Source organism: Sminthopsis crassicaudata, chromosome 5 (genome assembly GCF_048593235.1).
Source record: "Sminthopsis crassicaudata isolate SCR6 chromosome 5, ASM4859323v1, whole genome shotgun sequence".
Taxonomy (NCBI): Eukaryota; Metazoa; Chordata; class Mammalia; order Dasyuromorphia; family Dasyuridae; genus Sminthopsis; species Sminthopsis crassicaudata.
This window is the reverse complement of record NC_133621.1, coordinates 6290962-6309748: the sequence shown is the minus strand read 5'-3', so window position 1 is coordinate 6309748 and position 18787 is coordinate 6290962. Positions and strand designations below refer to the sequence as shown.

The 18787-nt window shown below is 33.0% G+C and overlaps 1 protein-coding gene across 1 annotated transcript in view; it reads left to right on the top strand.

Annotated features, from left to right (window-relative positions):
- Positions 1–18787, top strand: part of AGMO (alkylglycerol monooxygenase) — a 310594-nt gene that overhangs the window by 158274 nt on the left and 133533 nt on the right. The window contains exons 7-10 of the mRNA XM_074266588.1: positions 341–406; positions 508–587; positions 3165–3299; positions 5272–5388. Coding sequence (XP_074122689.1) covers positions 341–406; positions 508–587; positions 3165–3299; positions 5272–5388 — 398 coding nt within the window. The remainder of the gene's footprint in view (positions 1–340; positions 407–507; positions 588–3164; positions 3300–5271; positions 5389–18787) is intronic.

Below are 18787 nucleotides of genomic sequence, written 5' to 3'. Positions count from 1 at the left end.
CCTTCTGTGACACTGCAAAAAGCATCTAACTTCTCTGAGCTTCAGTTTCCCTAATTCAGCTGTTATATAAGTTGTTAATATTTGCAATAGAAATTCTTACTGTGTTGTTATGGGAAAATACTTCATAAGCCTAAACGTTCTAAAGAACTGAAATTAAAATAAGCATTCATCTTCATTACATTAGTATTAGTGAGACAATGCCCCAGAAAACCCGTGGTATTGCTAAAGTCTTGATATTATGAATGTATTCAACAGGAACTGGCTAGCATATGGTTCAATATTTTAATTGACTTCTTGGTTTCCTGTGGTGATTTTTTTTCTTTTTTTTTTTGTCTCGTAGGGAGAAACCCATATTGCATAGACAAAAATTTTGCTGGAACTCTTATTATTTGGGATAGAATTTTTGGTAAGTGACATTAATGGCAATCGGGTAAGCAAATTATATTTTTATTAGCATAAACATAATGGATGGTTTCTTAAGTTTCATTTCTAAAATATCACTTCTAGGTACATTTGAAGCAGAAAATGAAAAGGTTTCATATGGTCTCACCCATCCCATTAACACCTTTGAACCAATCAAAGTACAGGTATGAATATTTCCTTCAGTCTTAGGAGATGGGTCAAATACAGCCAAGTCAAATCAACAAGCATTTATTAATTTATATGATCTTCTCAAAAGAAGAGACAGAGATAGAGATATACACACAGAAATGGAGAGATAGTGAGAGGGAGGTCAAGCGTGAGCGTGATTCATTTGTCAGTAAGTGAATCCAGTGTTTCTGGTCAGAAACACCTCTGAGAATGGCCCTCTCTCCTATACATTACTCCCTCAAATATAAAAATCCAAAAGCTTTATGTGGTGATACAGCCTTCATTTATTAGAAATACATCTAGTACTCATATTTATAAAAATCTATCCAGTATGATTACCTGATACTCCCCGAAATAATCGAAGCATTTTAATTAACAAACTTTTATTAAGCTCCTTTTCTATGTCAGGTGGGGCAACTAGATAGCAAAGCAGATTAAATGATGAACCTCAAGTCAGGAAGACGTAGTTCTTGAGTTTAAATCTGGCCTCAAACTCTTACTAACTTCATGATCCAGAAAAAGACACAACCTTGTCTGCCTCAGCATCCAAAATAAAACAGTGCCTGACACATATTCAGTTATTTTAAAGTCATATCTGACTCTTCATGAATCCATTTAGTGTTTTCTTGGCAAATATTCTGTAGTAGTTTGTTATTTCCTTCTCTAGCTCATTTTACAGATGAGGAAATGAGGCAGACAAGGTAAAATTTCTTGCCCAGGTTAATGCAATGTGTATGTGTGTGTGTGTGTGTGTGTGTGTGTGTGTGTGTGTGTGTGTGTGTGTGTGTCTGTGTGTGTGTGCATATATATGAATATACTGAAGGAAATTATTCACCTCTTTTTCCTTTTTAATGTTATGAACATGCCCTTGTTAGTTTTAGCAATTTATTGATTATATTGATCAAAATATACCATAGGATATAAATGATTAATTTAGCAGGCATTCTGAGAAAACAAAGTTCAATTTCACTAAATTACCAGTTAAAGTTTAAAGCAGGAGGGGTTCTCTTGATTCCTATAGGATAGATTAGAATTTGATAAACTATTCTTCTTTCTTTCCTACTTTCTTTTCTCCTTTTTCTTTCCCTCCCTGAATTCTTTTTTTTCTTCCTTTAATCCTTCCCTCTCTCTATTCCTCACATATTTAATAAGTATCTGTTATGTGAGAGAAATGGTGCTCTAGACATTCGAGGGCTCCCAAGAAGGAAAAAGCATCATTTCTGAGTTTTAGACCATGTCTGTTATTTTCCTTTTGCAAAAACATTGTAAAACTATTTGCATTTAATTCCTAGTTGTTTTATTTCATTTAACTCTTGAGCCAGGTTACATTTATAACCTTCCAAATGACACCCCTACACACATATACACCAAGATCTCCTAAACACCTTTATTTTCTTCATTAAATGCTGGAGTCCCATTTTGTTCTCCACTCAGGTTAAGGCAGTATTCTATTTGAGTTCTTTCTTGCCAAATTGACAGCCTCCAATATTTCCCTGATCCTTGACCTTTTTTTCTCATTACTTTAAATTTCTTCCTATGATCCTGTCAATCAAACATTGAGGACTAGCAATTTTATGTTATAATTTAAAATACTTAAAGCTAATTTAAGTTATTGTTTTAAGTAATGATGGCTTCAAGTACAACTAACTTGGAGTGAAGTAGTCTCAAGGCTCCAACAATTTGCTGAGTGCCTGTAATAGGTTTCTTGGAATCCAGAAGTGTTTCTACTGAGTTGCCATTGGGACTTTTCTATGCTTAGCTTTTCGTTGGCTAGCATTTCTAAACCTGTGCTCCCTATATATTGTAAGATTAAAAAAAAATGGCAAATCATGTTTAAAGAGGCATATTGTTTGTTGTTCCATCTAATTCAGTTGTGTCCAAGTCTTTGTGACCCCATTTGGGGTTTATTGGCAAGGGTACTGGAGTGGCTTACAATTACCTTCTCCAGCTCATTTTACACATGAAGAAACTGAGGCAGAATTAAGTGACGTGAACAAAGTCACCCAGCGCGAATTTTTATATTTGAACTCAGGAAAAAAAATGAGTCTTCATGATTTCAAAAACAGCACTCTGTCTACTTCACCAGCTAATTACCCCCTAGCCACCGCCACTCATCTCCAACATTCTCATGGAGAAGATCACAGGAAATTTATTTTGTTATTAGAAATGGAAATACACAGTGCTAACGGCTAGCTAATATTTCTGGAAGTTATATCTCTTAACCAAAAAAGATTTTTTTCACTACTATGGATTTTTAAATATTTCTCTGCCCTTTCAATATAATCAGAGAAATATTTTTGAACTAGAGAAACATTGTAGAGAATACAATTGGGATTCATTAAAATGCTTTTCCCAACGTTCATATTGTTTCATTCAAAAAGTTTCCCCTTCGAAGGCATTTGATATACAACTGCTTAATTTATTGCTGTGGTCAAAAGGCTTTTACAGAAAGAAAAATTCACTTCAAATTCCATGTAATAGTGAAAGGAAATATAATGCTTTGGTTACATATTGATTTAAACTTTTCCTCACCTAAGGAAAAAAAAAGTGAGCTACTTCCCCTTCCTCCACAGTTTCATCACTTGCATCATATTTGGGCCACATTTTGGACCACACCTGGCTTCTGGAACAAATTGTCTGTCCTACTCAAAGGACCAGGATGGAGTCCTGGAAAACCTAGGCTTGGTCTTCTTGAGGAAATCCCCAAGGTAAGGAGAATTTCCATCTCCTTATTTACTTCATCATTGCAATTTTAGATTCCATAGGAGCCATTTACTGTAAATTTGAAGTGAGCAACATGGAGACTTTGAAAATTAGGGAATTAAGAAAAGAGAGGCAGATTGGAATTTCTGCCATGCCTCGCTCCCATATGAAGAACTTGCCAAATCTCAAGCCTTTCTTTTCTGAATGTTATGATTGATTTTTTGAATAAAAAAATTAAGAATAATATAAAACAAAGCAATTTTGATGGGGAACTTCCGTGGAAGTCTAGTCTAGCTCGAGAGGGTAAGAAATAAGCAATGTTTAGGTGTTATTTAATAAACCAGCATTTCCTTATCTCATTATTATGAGATGATATCAATATGACAGCTAATGAGCCCATGCTCTCATTTACTTTTCTTGAAATAAAAGAAGTAAAGAAACAATCTCTGGGTCAGAGTTACCCATATCAGCTCTTACATGGAAAGAGAGATTAGTAATTGATATCTTAGTCAATAATGTAAACAATGACTAGATAATTAAGGTAAAGTTCATTCACTGTATGGCCTGGTTCATCTAGAATGGTTGACTACCCAATTCCAATTAACTGCCCAGTGTGATGATTCTCAACCTCTGTGGCAGAACCACTGATAAGAGCCGGAGTTAGCAAATGGCAAAGTTTTTCTGAGTAAAGTCTGTGGGACTGATTAGCAGCAACTATCCTTGGGAAGACAAGCCAGGCCTGAATAGATAGACAAAGTTGTGCCTGATTAGGTGAGGATTTGAGGCATGAGACAGCCAAGTTTAGTCAGGAAATGAGGAGATATTCTGCTGTAGTGGACAGAAGAGAGAATAAAAAGGACAGGACAAAGGTAAGGGCCAGGAATCAGCCAAAGCAAAGTCCAAGATGAAATTAAGAGAAATCAAGGCTTACCATTTAGGTTGTAAGATGTGTTGTAGCATTTTAAAAAATCTGGACATTAATCCAATTTTATATGATTGCTCATTTTGGCTGGATTTTATGCCTATGCAAATCCAACTGTCCTAGTCATCATGTTCCTCCTTCAACTGGAGTAAACCTGCCTTGGCTGCCCTTACTTATCTTCTCTGATGGGATTTATCCAATCTATTGCTTTGTCTGATTCTGGAATTGACTTTGATGTTGATATTGATAGATGGAGAAAGAGGCTAATTGGCCATGGCCATCTGTTGCTATTTATTTTCATGATCAGGATGATCATGCTGCTGCTCTATTCTTTGGTGTTTTTTTTTTTTTTTTTTTTTTGTTTGTTTTGTTTTGTTTTGTTTTGTTTTTTTGTTTTTTTAATTATCTTCAGGATGAAATCCATCAGTGGCTGATCTGGTAGAGCTGAATAGCATTGGCCATGTCCAGTAGTCCTTATGGTTTATAATATAGGGACTGGATATTTGGCAATGGTCACTGACTTGGATTTCTTTTGATCAGAATCCTTCAGTTTGAGTAGAAGAATAGGATAACGTTCCCTCTTCAAGATGAGCCACACTGGGAGAGTGGTGGGACTAATCTGAATTTCAAATTTAGCCTTCATAGCACAATTAACCTTTGATCTCGAATCTTTGAGGGGGCAACATGAGATGGCAAACAGGGGCCAAGTGTAGACAAGTGTAGATCCAGAGATGTCAGTAGACTGAAATAGAAATTCAGTGTTTCCACATTTGTTGCAATTGTGTTGAAATGAGGACTAGAACTTTTAAAACCTAAATATCATATATATATATATATTATATATATGTATATAAATATATACATATACATACATATTATATGTTCCATATTGTATATATTTTTTATTTTTATATATACATATACACATATAAAAGAGAAAAAAAAAAAAGCTATTAGTCATGACCCTATCCTGTTTGGTGAGGACCTGTACAACACAGCTTTATTATCAAAGATGGAATCAGCTGACAAGAAAAGTATTTCTCTCTTTGCTGTAGGTCACAGGAAAAGAAGTCCTTTATGCTACCCAAGTATCTGGTTCACTCCAGCTGTATGTCCTTGTGCAATTTGTTCTGATGCTTGGCTTTTATGAGGACACATTAGCTGACAAAGTTGTAAGTAATTCTGCTATGTCTAACAAGGGGGTGAATGATCTAGTCCCTCATTTCCCAGGACAGTCATACCCACTCATTATATCAATTCTATTACTCTGATTTAATTCATTCCTGGAAGGTTCTAAGTCAACCTTGCAAAACATCATATTAAAGGATTTGAATTCAAGTCACATGGAACCCCTAATACCCTGATTAGGATATGTCAACAAGGCTAGTTGTTGGAATGGGCCCGTATCCAATGGTATTGCAGAAAATTTTATAAATTAGAAAGCCTAGGCGTAACTGATGACTAGAAAATGCCTTTGGGATTGGGCAGAACCAAGCTCCAAACTAGGGAATAAAATATTTTTGGAGAAGCATACTTTTATTTCCATTTCAGTCTTTTTACTTTCATTCAAGGAATATATATCTATATCTATATCTATCTATCTATAGATAGAGAGATATTCTATCTATCTATAGATAGATAGATATTTCCATTGAGACATATTTACTGAAACGTTCATTATCATTGTATCCCATCCTTAAATTATTGATTTCTGTAGTAATAATTAGGGCTCATAGGGAATTTACAAATTAATTAAGAAGAGAGGACATGGTTACAAATAATCATGATATCAATTTTATAGGAAAAACACAAGAGAAACACAATCAATTGGGAAGAGAAAGAAATTATTTCTGGCTGGGACTCATCAAGAAGATATAGAGAAGATGAAATTTGGTTGAGTCCCTATTTTTTTACACTTACTAGTTGTGTGATCTGAGTCTTAATGTCTAAGTCTCAATTTATTTTCTTGCCAAATGAAGGCATTGGACTAAATGGTCTCCAAAGTTCCATGAAAAGGGGATAAGAATGAGGTCAGTAAACTTGAGAAGGAATTTTACCTTAAGAAAACAAACAAACAAACAAAAAACAAGATAGACTGTAAGCCATATTGAGCTCATGGGAACATTGGGTTAAAAAAAATAAATAACTAACTCAAATAGTGGAAGTCTTAAATCCCTGACTATGGAGTATGGATTTCTATAGAAATTGGAGAATATAAAATTTTGGATCAGGGAGGTGAGAAGAAGAGAATAATTCTTTTGGAAAATTATTTTGGTAGTAGGATGTGGTGTCAAATGGACTAGAGAGAGAAAGAACAACACTGAGAGATGAAATAAAATGCAAAGACACCAGTGCACCAATTCAGGAAAGAGCTGGTGATACCTTAGCTAGAGCTGTGATCCTGAAGTGGGAGGGCATGAAGGAGAGTTGATTAGACATACAAATGATTGGTACTGAAAGGAGAAGAATGAGGTAAAAATGAATCCAAGGTTGATTGACAGAGAATTAGGTGGCACCATTAAGAGAAACATAAAGAAGATGGATTTAGATTGAGAGCTGAAGAGATTAATATGTCAGTGGAACATTGAATCAAGATGTTCAGCAGAAAGTTGAAAATTAAACAAAACAAACAAAGAAATCTCAGTCTCAGGAAAACAGTTGAGCCCTACACTATATATATATATATATATATATATATATATATATATATATATATATATATATATATATATTTCATTGATAGAGGTAAACTATTAGAAGTGATGAACATTGATAAGATATCAAAGGGAGGAAGTAGGAAGGACAAAAGAAATATTCATGGATGAAGCTTAATATTTAGAGCTAAATTTCTGAACTCGGATCTCATAGACCCTCTTGGTTTCAGGCTGGCAAAGTCAATGGACCATTTCACTGGAAACAAATTATATTGAATTGCAATTAGTGGGAAAAATTCAAATTCATAGATGATAGATTAAGAGCCCCTGATTTGGAGAACTGTGAACCTTTGTTCTTGCTTACTCCAAGCCTAGAGTTGTAGCTATTATAGAATGAGCTGTCATAAAGAATCTTCCATTCAAAATAAGGAATATTTTAATTTGGTTCTCTAAACAAATATTTAAAGAGATAAAAACAATTTTATGAGGAAAGTATTAATCCAAATATAGTAAATTATTTTATTCATTATGATGAGGAAACAGGAAATCCTAGGACTATATATATTCTGAATGATGGGAAGATTTCCTTGAGTTTGTGTTGATAGAATGTTGTTGAGGTCCATTCTTGCTTCAAAATTATTTGGCAAAATCTATTTAAGCACATTTACATGTTGTCAACTCAAAAAAAAAATTATGGCTGTGTATTCAATAATGATCCCTTTTGTTTCTTTTTTGTTTTGCTTTTACCCCAAACTTAAATCAAAGCCTAGTGTTAACACTCTGTTCCACATCTGCTAGAAAGGCTACTTGGGATATGTTTAGAGAAATGCTGAGTCATGGAAGAAAATGGCCACTTTACCTCCCATTTACTGGAGTGAAAAAAAAGCCATTATACATTGTATTCCACATTAGAAAAAAAAATCTTGAGATTTTAATGCATGGAAATGTATTTTTTAAGGAGCTTTCCCAAGATTAAGTCAGTTTTCTTATTTCAGTGATTTCTTTGATACTTTTAATAGGGTCATGATCTCATCAATGTTGCTACTTGTCATGTGATGCAAAGCAACATCTTCCCCCATCTCAACCTATCTTGGGTGATGTTCACTCTTGTCCCTCCCATCTATTGCACAAAATCTTTCTCTAAGTATATTTATTATGTTTTAAGCATCACTGTACCTCTTGGTTTCTGTCATCTCTTATTTTGAGAAATTTCATTGTTAGAAAGGACTTCCTCCAGATTTTGAATTCATCTATGGTGTTGATCTTTAGATAGCTGCCGGGAGCACTAGGAAATGAAGGGAATTAATTGTGCAAGAAACAATAAATAGGATTTGAATCCTATGCTTCCTGACTCTTCAGCCAGCTCTCTCCCTAAAGCATGCTGATTCTCTCATATCACTCTTACTCTGACCTTAATAGTTCTACAATCTCATCTATTTGGTCTTTCTTTTTAGCAACGAAAATTATGATTCAGTCATGACTGTCTAATTTATCCATGTCCTCATATAAAATTACTGCAGGAACTCAAGCCATGTTTTCCACACTTCCAATATCCTTTTCTATATTAAAAATTGTATTTTATATATCCCTAACCGCCTCCCCAGATTTTAGTCAATAGAGGAAATAAGTTTATAGGGAGCCAATAAGGATATAATAACAAAAACAATGATCAAGGAGAATCTAAAGGTCCTTTACAATTTGTCCCAAAGATCAAAGAACTACAATTTATAGAGTGTATCATATATTAATCACAAGTCATATCCTGGTAGTATGAATGGAATTAGCAGAAGCCATTTAGCTACTGCTGTCAGGGTACTGGTCCTGTGCTATGTTAATTCCAGACAAATTCCAGACTACTACAATTCCAGATCAGTAGAACACCCTAAAGTACTGATAATTTTGAGATGATTTAGATATATTAATGAATTTAATCCAAGGTAGCACAGATCAGAGTTGTTAAGGTTTTCCCCAAGCCCTTCCTTATAAAAATAAGAGCGCAAAATCCTGCCGCAAGTCATTTTCTACTTCTGTTGGATTTTTGCTACCTAGTACTTTCAATTCTAATGTCTGGTTACTTGGCTTATGGAAGCTCAGCCTTGTTTCCCACCATCAATCATTATCTTTCTTGAGTGCCCAATGAACTGTATGCCTTATGCCATTTCATAATTTCATTAATTAATTGTTAATTGGTATGCAAATTCTTGGAGCAGACAGGCTAGTTCATGTGATCAATCTTTTTTTTTTTTTCCCTTGTGGTTATACATGTGACTTGTAACATCCTTTATTTAAATCATTTTGTGTAATCACACAGTGTGTTTCAGCCTACACATACCCACAATGCACCTTTGTATTTCCCTTTGTATTTTCTCCTGATTTAGTTCAGAACTTTTCTCCCAACTCAGATCTATGATTCCTCCAAAAACAACCATGCAGTAGAATATTGGTATCAAAAAGCTGAGCTTTTATTATCAGGAAGAAGGATGAGGTCCTTTAAAAGAACTTGTCCAAAGGCAACTTTCTTCTTGCTCTTCTTTCCTTCAGTTCTGGGTCTGACTCATGGGTCATTTTTGGTGTCTGTGCTCTACTGGGTGTCTATTCTAATGCCTTTCATGGTCGGGACAAAAGGCAACTTTCATCCACTTGTTTTTAAAATGTTTTTCCTGTATGTGAATAGGCAAGCTGAACTCCTTGAAGTAGTTAATGATCACATTTAGGAAGGTCTCTTCTGTTTGATTGTAATTTTTTAAATGCTTGAGCTGATGGTTAAAAAATTTCCACAGGATTTCTGTAAGATGGCATCACCTTTATATACTCAATCTGTCATTTACTCCAGGGTAGATGGGATTTGAATCCAAGAAGGCTTTTTGCTACAGTCAGTACTTTCCCAACAATAGGGGATGCTATACAATCCAGTGGGTTAAGAAGTAGCTCTGGAGTCTTAGAAAATGACTTCAAATCCCAAATTTCTTACTGCGTGTCCTTAGAAAAAAGTATTCCAGCTTGCTGGTCATCAGCTTCCTTCTCTGCAAAAAAAAATGTGGAGCTTGATTGTGTGTAAAGTTTTCTTTAGCTCTAAATCTTTGAGTCTCTCCTTCCATGATTACAGAATGTACTGGCCAGGATGTAGTCATCCTGGCTGTATGATGCGGCCTGACACCAAATGCTCTGAGTGGGGTATCATTAGCACAACCTCCATCACCATTCACTTTAAAAACCTCCCGCTGCTCTGTTCTCTCTCCATCTCAGCAGATGAGAATGTCCAAGCATTAGCAATTGGGATATTTGGCTAGAGCTGAAAGAACTGGAACAAATGGTTCTGATCCTCAGGCAGTGTGGAACCCACCCTGCTGCACCATGAAAGGGCCCCAGCATGGTATGCAGATGAGTGTGGTAGCAAATTCTCCCAGATGTTCTAAATAAAAGTCCCTGATCCAAACACACACACACACACACACACACACACACACACACACACACACACACACACAGAATTGTAATGGAAATTTACATCTTTGGTTCTGGATAATTTTTTGTCTTCTCCTTTAAAGAAAAGCCTAGGGAACTGAACATATTAGTGGATTTAGTTGAGAGTCTATAGGTATATTTCTCAATCTGAATATGATGTCTCCATTATATTTGTATAAAAGACATTAAATTCAATATCATCTTCCTCTCCTCTCTTCTCTTGGGATTCACCCTGCACAAAGGATGCTATAAAACACAAATGAGCACATGGACCATGAGAAAGGCTAAATGCTGATGTGCTTTGAGGATATAAAAATTGAGTGGGGGTACACTCTCATTCCTGACATATATTAAATCCAAAAAAAGTATGTGAGTTTAAGTTTTTGTTTTTGTTTTTGTTATTTTGTGAGTTTCTTTTGTCCCCTGAATTTTTTTTTACTGAAGCTAAGCAACAGCAGAAATGCCATTAATAACAACAAAAATAATAATTCTCTCAAGCTTTTAAATCACAGTGAAGTGTCATTTGTAAATATGAATAATTTGGTCTATTATTTACTGTTTATATTTCTAATTTTATTTGCCTTACTTATTTTTTTATAATTACCAATTCTAGAACTGTATCTGAAAATAGTGAAGTACCTTTACTGTTGTTTATAATAGGGAAGATTATTTGCCTTCTCAACTGAAAATAATTTCATTTCTTACTTTTATATTTATGCAGGTAATCATATAAAACAATCTTTCCTTGTTACACATTTAAGAATTTGAAAAATGAATGTTTTTAAAAAGGATTTTTCTTAATTTCTTCATACATTTTTTATTGTTTTCATGATTAATTATGCTAATAGTTCTTCCAATGTTGAACCACTTTATTGTTATAAATTAAAATTACCAAAGTGTATTTTAAATTTATTGCTGTAGTCTTTGCAAACGATTTCATTTAAATTTTTGAATCAGTATTCATAGCTAAGATTAATCTATTTTTTCTTAGTCTTGTTTTTATTTGATTTGAATAACTGGACCATAGTTATATAAAGTAAAAAAAATAAAGTGCCTTTTGTATTTAAATTTTAAAATTTCAATTACTTTTAAAAACAATTTTTAACATTAAAATGAGTTTGAAAAACTCTTTCTTCCTCCATTGCATTCATCCTCATTGAAAATGCAAAGAATTGTGTTATTGATAATAAATATGCATTCATGAAAAATATATTTCCCTATTAGCTTTGTTGCAAAACAGCCAAAAAAAAAAACATGGAAAAAATAAATTATATTTTGATTTGCATTGAGACTATCTGTTCTTTCTCTGGAAGTAGAAAGCATTTTTCTTCATAACTTTCAGAACTGTTTTGGATCATATATTTCTATTTTATTATATTTGTGTATTCTTTTGTAACACAGCTAATATGGATATATGTATTTACACATTAACTTTTTTTTTTGTTTTATTTGTGTTTTCTTTAGATTATGTATTTTTGACAATAGCTAACTTATTTATGGTTTATGGTTAATGATCATAAAATATTGCTCCTCCTTTGTAACACATTTTCCTGGTTTGGCTCATTTCACTTTGTGTCAGTTCATATAAGTCTTCCTGGGTTTTTCTAAAAGTTGTCATTTCTTACAGTACAATAACCTTCTACCACAACAGTATACCACAGCTTATTCAGGAATTTTGTAATTTGGGGGCATCGTTTCAATTTCCAGTTCTTTGCCACCACAAAACTACTATAAATAGTTTTATGCATATAGATCCCTTTCCTTTTAATAGTGGTGTTTCTGTGCCAAGATATAAACAATTATATAGTCCTTTGGGAAAAGTTTTAAAAGTATTTTCCAGAATGGTTAGATCACATCATAACTTCCACAGCTACTTATTGTGTTCTAATTTTTCCAGATCCCTTTCAACATTTGACAGGATTTTAAAATTATTATTATTATTAGCCAATCTGATAGATGCAATATGATACCTTAAAGTTGTTTTAATTTGCAATTCTCTAATCAATAGTGACTAGGATATTTTTTCTATTTGTAGATTAGCCTTGATTTCTTCTGAAAACTGCTATTCCTATCCTTTGACAATTTGTCAATTGAGGTCTTATAATTTTTATTCAGTTCTCTATATATTTGAGAAATGAAGACTTTATTAGACGAACTTGACATAAATTTCCCCTCCAGTTTCTTGCTTTCTTTCTCATCATGGTTATATTAGGATTTTTTCAGTGTGTATAAAATTTTGTTGTTATTAGTGCAATGAAATTTATTCATTCTACATTCCATAATAATTTCCTTCTTGTTTGTTCATATTTTTCATATATATATATATATATATATATATATATATATATATATATATATATATATGACAGGTAAAATAAATTCTCTTCTAACTGGCTTATGTTTTCATCTTTTATGTCTATATATGTTGTAGACATAATTTTTACCTTATCTTGGTACATGTTATGAGTTGTTAGTCTATATCTAGTTTCTGCCTAATTACTTAGATATCCAATGAATTTTTATTAATTGTTGAGTTTTTGTTCCCCCCCAAAATTAGATCTTTAGGTATATCAAACAATAGAATATTAGGATCATTTATTACTCTGTCTTATGAACCTAATTAATTCCATTGATCCAGCAGTATATTTCTTAGCCAGAACCAGAATGTTTTGATGATTTCTCTTTTTAATATAGTTTAATATGTAGTACTGCTAAATCACATTCCTTCCTATTTTTAGTTATTCCTTCCTATTTGTTTTCTTCAATTTTCTTAACATTATATTGATCTTTTGTTCTTCAGATGAATTTGGTTATTACTTTTTCAGATTGTGTAAGATAACTTTTTGGTAGTTTTATCTGGTACTGAATAAATAAATTAATTTAGGTGGAATTGCAATTTTTCTTATGTTGTATTGCCTAACCATGAGCAATTCATGTCTCTCCTTTTGTTAAATTTGGATTTATGTAACAAAAGTTTTTTTTTTTCCTTTTTAAAGAATATCTTCATATATTTTCTAAATTTATCTTTAGAAATATTGTATATTGTCTAAAATCATTTAATGAAATTTCATTTTCTATCTTTTCCTGATAAATTTTATTGGTAACATGTGGAAATGCTGATGATTTATGTAGGTTTATTTTAAATTCTGCAACTCTGCTAAAGTTGTTAATTAATTCAATTAATTTTAAGTTGATTCTACACGATTCTCTAAGTATACCATTATGCCATTTGCAGAGCAGAGTGATAGTTTTATTTTTCATTATCTATTCTTCATTTTTTTTTCTTCTCATTGATATAGTTCACAGTTATAGTAGAATATTGATTGATAGTGGTGATAATGAGCAAATTTGTTTCACTCCTGGTATTTTTGTGAAGGCTTCTAGTTTATTTCCTTAATAGATGATTGCTGATGATTTTAGAGAGATGCTATTTCTCATTTTAAGAAAGGCTCCATATATTCCTATGCTTTGTAGTATTTTTAAATAGAAATGCATATTGGTTTTGATGAAAAGGTTTTCTGCATCTGTTGATATATAATCAATGATATTTGCTATTGATATAGTTATGTATGCTGACAATTTTCCTATTATTGAACCAGTCTTGAATTTCTGGCATAAATCCTACAAGGTTGTAATATATGATCTTTGTAATATATTCTATGATCTACTTGCTAGCACATTATTTAAACTTTTTGAATTATTATTCTTTAGATAAGTTGTTCTACAGTTTTCTTTATCTGCTTTTGTTTTTCTTAGCTTAGTTATCAACACTATATTTGCATGGTAAAATTAATTTGGTAAAGCTCCTTTTTGCCTATTTTTCCAAAATACTATATATGGTTGTATAGTACTGAAATTAATTGTTCTTTAATATTTAAGAGAATTTACTTTTAAATTCATCTCATCCTAGGAATTTTTCTTAGATATATTTATTTTAAATTTAAAATCTTATTTTAAATCATCTTGTCAGTCTATTGTGCCTGTGCCCTCGCAGGTCTACTGAAATACTATTAATAACTTTTTAGGAGTTATGAGTATCATCTTATAAAATAGGTATGTGACTGGTTTAAGTATATTGAATCTTTTATGATTTACCTTTCATGTTTCCTTTTTTAATGTTTCCTTTGAATCTTCTGTTTCAATGTAAAATTTAATATACAGATTTGATCTTTTCATCAGGGATGCTTGAAAGTTCTTTATTTCATTAAATTTTCATTTTCCCCAAAATATCATATTTAATTTTACTAAGTTGGTCATTATTGACTGTAATTCCAGCTCCTTTTTATTTAGTATTTTATTTTCCCCACTTACATGTAAAAACAATCCTAATCATTTGTTTTTAAAACTGTGTCCCAGATTCTCTTTCTCCCTCCTTATCCCAACTCCCATTAAGAATGCAAAGAATTTAATATAGGTTATACACATGTACTCATGAAAAACATTTCTATAATAATCACCTTGTCAAAGAAAACATATCAAAATAACAACAATAAAAAGATAACAAAACAAAAACTGTCAAGGAAAATATTCACATATCATCAGTTTTTCATCCGAGTATGGATAGAAAGAATTTTTTTCTTATAAGTTCCTCAGAGTTGTCTTGAATCATTATATTGTTAAGAATAATGACATTATTGACAGCTGATAATCTTACAATATTGCTTTTATTTTGTATATGGTATAGATTTCACTTTTTATCAGCTCATGGAAGTCTTTCAGTTTTTCTGAGAGCATCCTGCTTATTATTTCTTATAGAAAAATAGTATTCCATCATAATCACATACCATGATTTATTCAGTCAATTCTCAGTTGATGAGCATCCTTTTAATTTCTAATTTTTGCACCCCTTGCCCCAGAAAAGAACTACTATAAACTATTTTGTACATTTAGGTCATTTTTCTTTTTGTTTTTTTTTTTAATCTCTTTTGGGATATAAACCAAGTTGTGGTATTGTTAAATGAAAGACTATGCATAGTTTTATAGCCCTATGGGTGAAGTTCTGAATCATTTTGCACAAATTAATTTGAATCAGTTCACACCTTTACCAACAATTCATTAATAGCTAATTTTCCAATATTCCCTTCAGCATTTATCATTTATCTGTCCTACTAACCAATATAATAACTGTGTGAAAATACTTCAGAATTGTTTTAATTTGCATTTCTCTACTCAATGGTAAGCATATTTTTTCCATATGATTATAGATAACTATGTCTACTTCATCTGAAAATGTTTCATATTTTGATCATTTATTAGTTGGTATAATACCATCTTCTTTGCCATCTAGAATAACCATATTCCAATCCTTCTGTTCATTTATTGTAACAGCTGCTAAGTTTTGTGTTTTCCTGATCGTGGCCCTACAATCATTGATTATTTATGGCTGCTTGCAATAATTTCTCTTTAATGTGGGAGTTCTGGAATTTGGCAATAATTTTCTTGTGAGTTTTCATTCTGGGATCTCTTTCAGAACATGACTAGTTAATTCTTTCTGTTTCTATTTTACTCTCTAGTTCTTGTATATTATGGTAGTTTTCCTTAATTTCTTGAAATATGGTATCTATCTTGCTTTTTTTTAATTGTGACCAAAACTTTGAAAACTATCTCTCCTGGATCTATTTTCCAGGTTAATTGTTTTCACAATATGATAGTTCACAGTTTCTTCTACTTTTTCAGTCTTTTTATTTTATTTTGTTTCTCAATGTCTCTTGGAATCATTAGCTCACAGTCACTTTCCCAATTATTTTTTTTCAATGAACTTTATGTCTCTTATCATTTGGTCAATTCTGTTTTTAAGGTATTATTTTCTTCAGTAATTTGTGTGTGTGTGCTCGTTTTTTTTTTTTTTTTTTTTTTTTTTTTTTTGCAAATTGTTGATTCTCTTTTCATAATTTTCTTATTTTATTCTATTTTCCCCCAATTTTTTCTCTATCCTTTTGATTTGATTTTCATATAATTCTTTTTTGAGTTAATCCAGGGATTAGTTTTGGGCCTATGGTCAATTTGCATTAATTTTTGAGTCTTAAATGGCTATTTTAACTTTGTTTTCTCACTTTAGAGTTTGCATCTTGATCTTCTTTGTCAATGAAAAGTATTAAGTGTCTGTGTCTGGATTTGAACTCAGGTCTCCCTGATTTCAGGGCTGGCACTTTATACACTGCACCAAAGTAACTTTGTAAGGTCATTTTTTTGGGTGTGTGATCATTTTTCCCAAACTATTTCTTGACTTAACTTTATGTTAGATCTATGTTTAGGTTCTGCTCAACTCAGGAAAGGGGGGGAAATGTACCATTCTTTAAACTATTCTTTCAAAATAGTGTAAGCTAATAAAAGGGGTAGTCACATCTCTCCTGTCTTTACTCTTGTCTGTGAGGAATCACAAGCACTCTTCTCCAGCCTGTGATCAGTTAACTTTGATTCGAATCCATACTCTCTTCTGTTGCCAAATGCTATCGCTCTTTGCCTTGCTATTGACCTTAGAACCTACTCTCCTGTGCAGCCCATTTCTGCTTTGGAACTGAGATCAGGATCCCTGCACCTTGTGTGCAACAAAAGAACTTCTTTGCCCCAGAACCATGATCTTCTGTAGCCAGGAGTGCTTGTGTACTAGTGCTCCTCTATGCCCTGAAATTACATTCTTAAGTCACATCTGGCAATGCAACTGAGTCCTGCCCCAATGCCAATAAAAGTCTCCTGTAATCTTCATCTTACCATTTTTTCAATTCCTTACCATCTGTTTACTGAGAAGCTTCTGCTGCCCTTGATGTAGCCACCTCCAAGTTCTGCTGCTAAAGTTGCTGGGGATAGGGAGTAGCCTGTGCTACATTAAACTACAGGATGGACCATTTATCACCTGGTAAGATAGACATTTCTTACCAATAAACCAGAGTGTCTTTGGCTAGAAAATTATTTCACACTGACTTTAATTATTTTGCTCCATGATTTGATTTGAGGAATTATTTTAAAATTGTTTGGAGGGGGATTTGGAAGAATTCAGGTGAGATCTTGACTTTCTTCTGCCATCTTGGCTTGTCTGGAGCCTGCTTTTGTACATTTTCCTCCCTCATTCACATCATGCTGCATACAGATGAAGAACTACTGCTTATTTGCAGAATTCCATGGAGCCTTTTTTGGACTTGGGGCCTCTGATAAACCTTACAAAGGCAGGGGAATCCAACAACAATATTTTTTCCTGTTTCATTACAGCCAATAACCACATTGGAAAAGCTGTGGTGGACTTGTCACTGGGGGTCCTGCTGTGGTTCCACAGGCTTCTCTGTTTATACATAACTGCAGTGTAGAAACACTCATTTATTTTGTTTAGTCACAGATCGCATATGTAGAATTTCTCTGGAAGGAAGAAAAGGGATGCTATAGGACACAAAAGGTGTGAAAGGCACATTCCTTCCTTGATACTGCTTGCAGAATGTATATTTAAATATATAGTGTTTAATTTAGTGATATAACCCACTGGCTTTCTGTTGATTTTGGGACAGCCAGGCTTGAGAAATCATTGCTTAGCTTCCAGGGTCCGCTTCATGGGGTGATACAGGGAGCCGGCAATGGAAATGAAAATACCATTGGCATTCGTCTGCATCCCAACTTAAATCAGCTATGGGAACATTTGTCTTTTTAAATGATATGAAAGTACACACTATAACCTCGGTGCTGAAAAAGGCCCTGATTGTTAGGGTGTGAAGTCCAGCAGCTGCAGATAGGCTGTGACACAGATCACTCAGGCTATTCCTTCCCCATTAAAGAGGCAACTGAGACTCTCCAATATAAACACGGAACCACACTTTTGCAGTTTTTAAATCCTTGAATGTTGCATTCATTCGTTATTTATGGTAAAGTGCCGCATATACACTATTCTCTTAATGAAGTATTCTTCTTAAGATCATCTCAAAAACATTAATGTATTCTATTCCTCAACACTCAAAGCAAAGAGTATAAGCTAAGTCAGAGTTCAAGATCTTAAAATAACTCCCAGAATTCATCTATTGTATATTCACTTTTCTGCAAAAAGTCCTCAATTGGAATGCTTTCTTAATTTCCTACCCTTTCTAGGTGATTAGTAATGTAATACGTGCAGAGAAATTTGAGCCAGAATGAGTATCAATCTCCCCAGCCTGAGGGCAGTGAGCGAATAAAATAAATATGTTGAAAAGACGAGATGTCATCTCTAAATCCCCATTTAATACACAGAGATTTTGGAACCTTGGAAGAAGAGTGAAGGTTGGTTAGTTGTTAGGAATAATAGAATGGGCGTATGATTCTCTACTGGGAAATAGTACAGGTTAAAAAAAGGAAAATTCATTTTCTAAAATTTTGATTCAGTAAAATATTAACCACTTCACTTGTGGAATCAGATGTATCTTGTTATCATTATTTTTCCTAAGTTAATATGAAAATTGTTCCAAGATATGTGTTTTAAGAGTATTTCAGGCTTTAG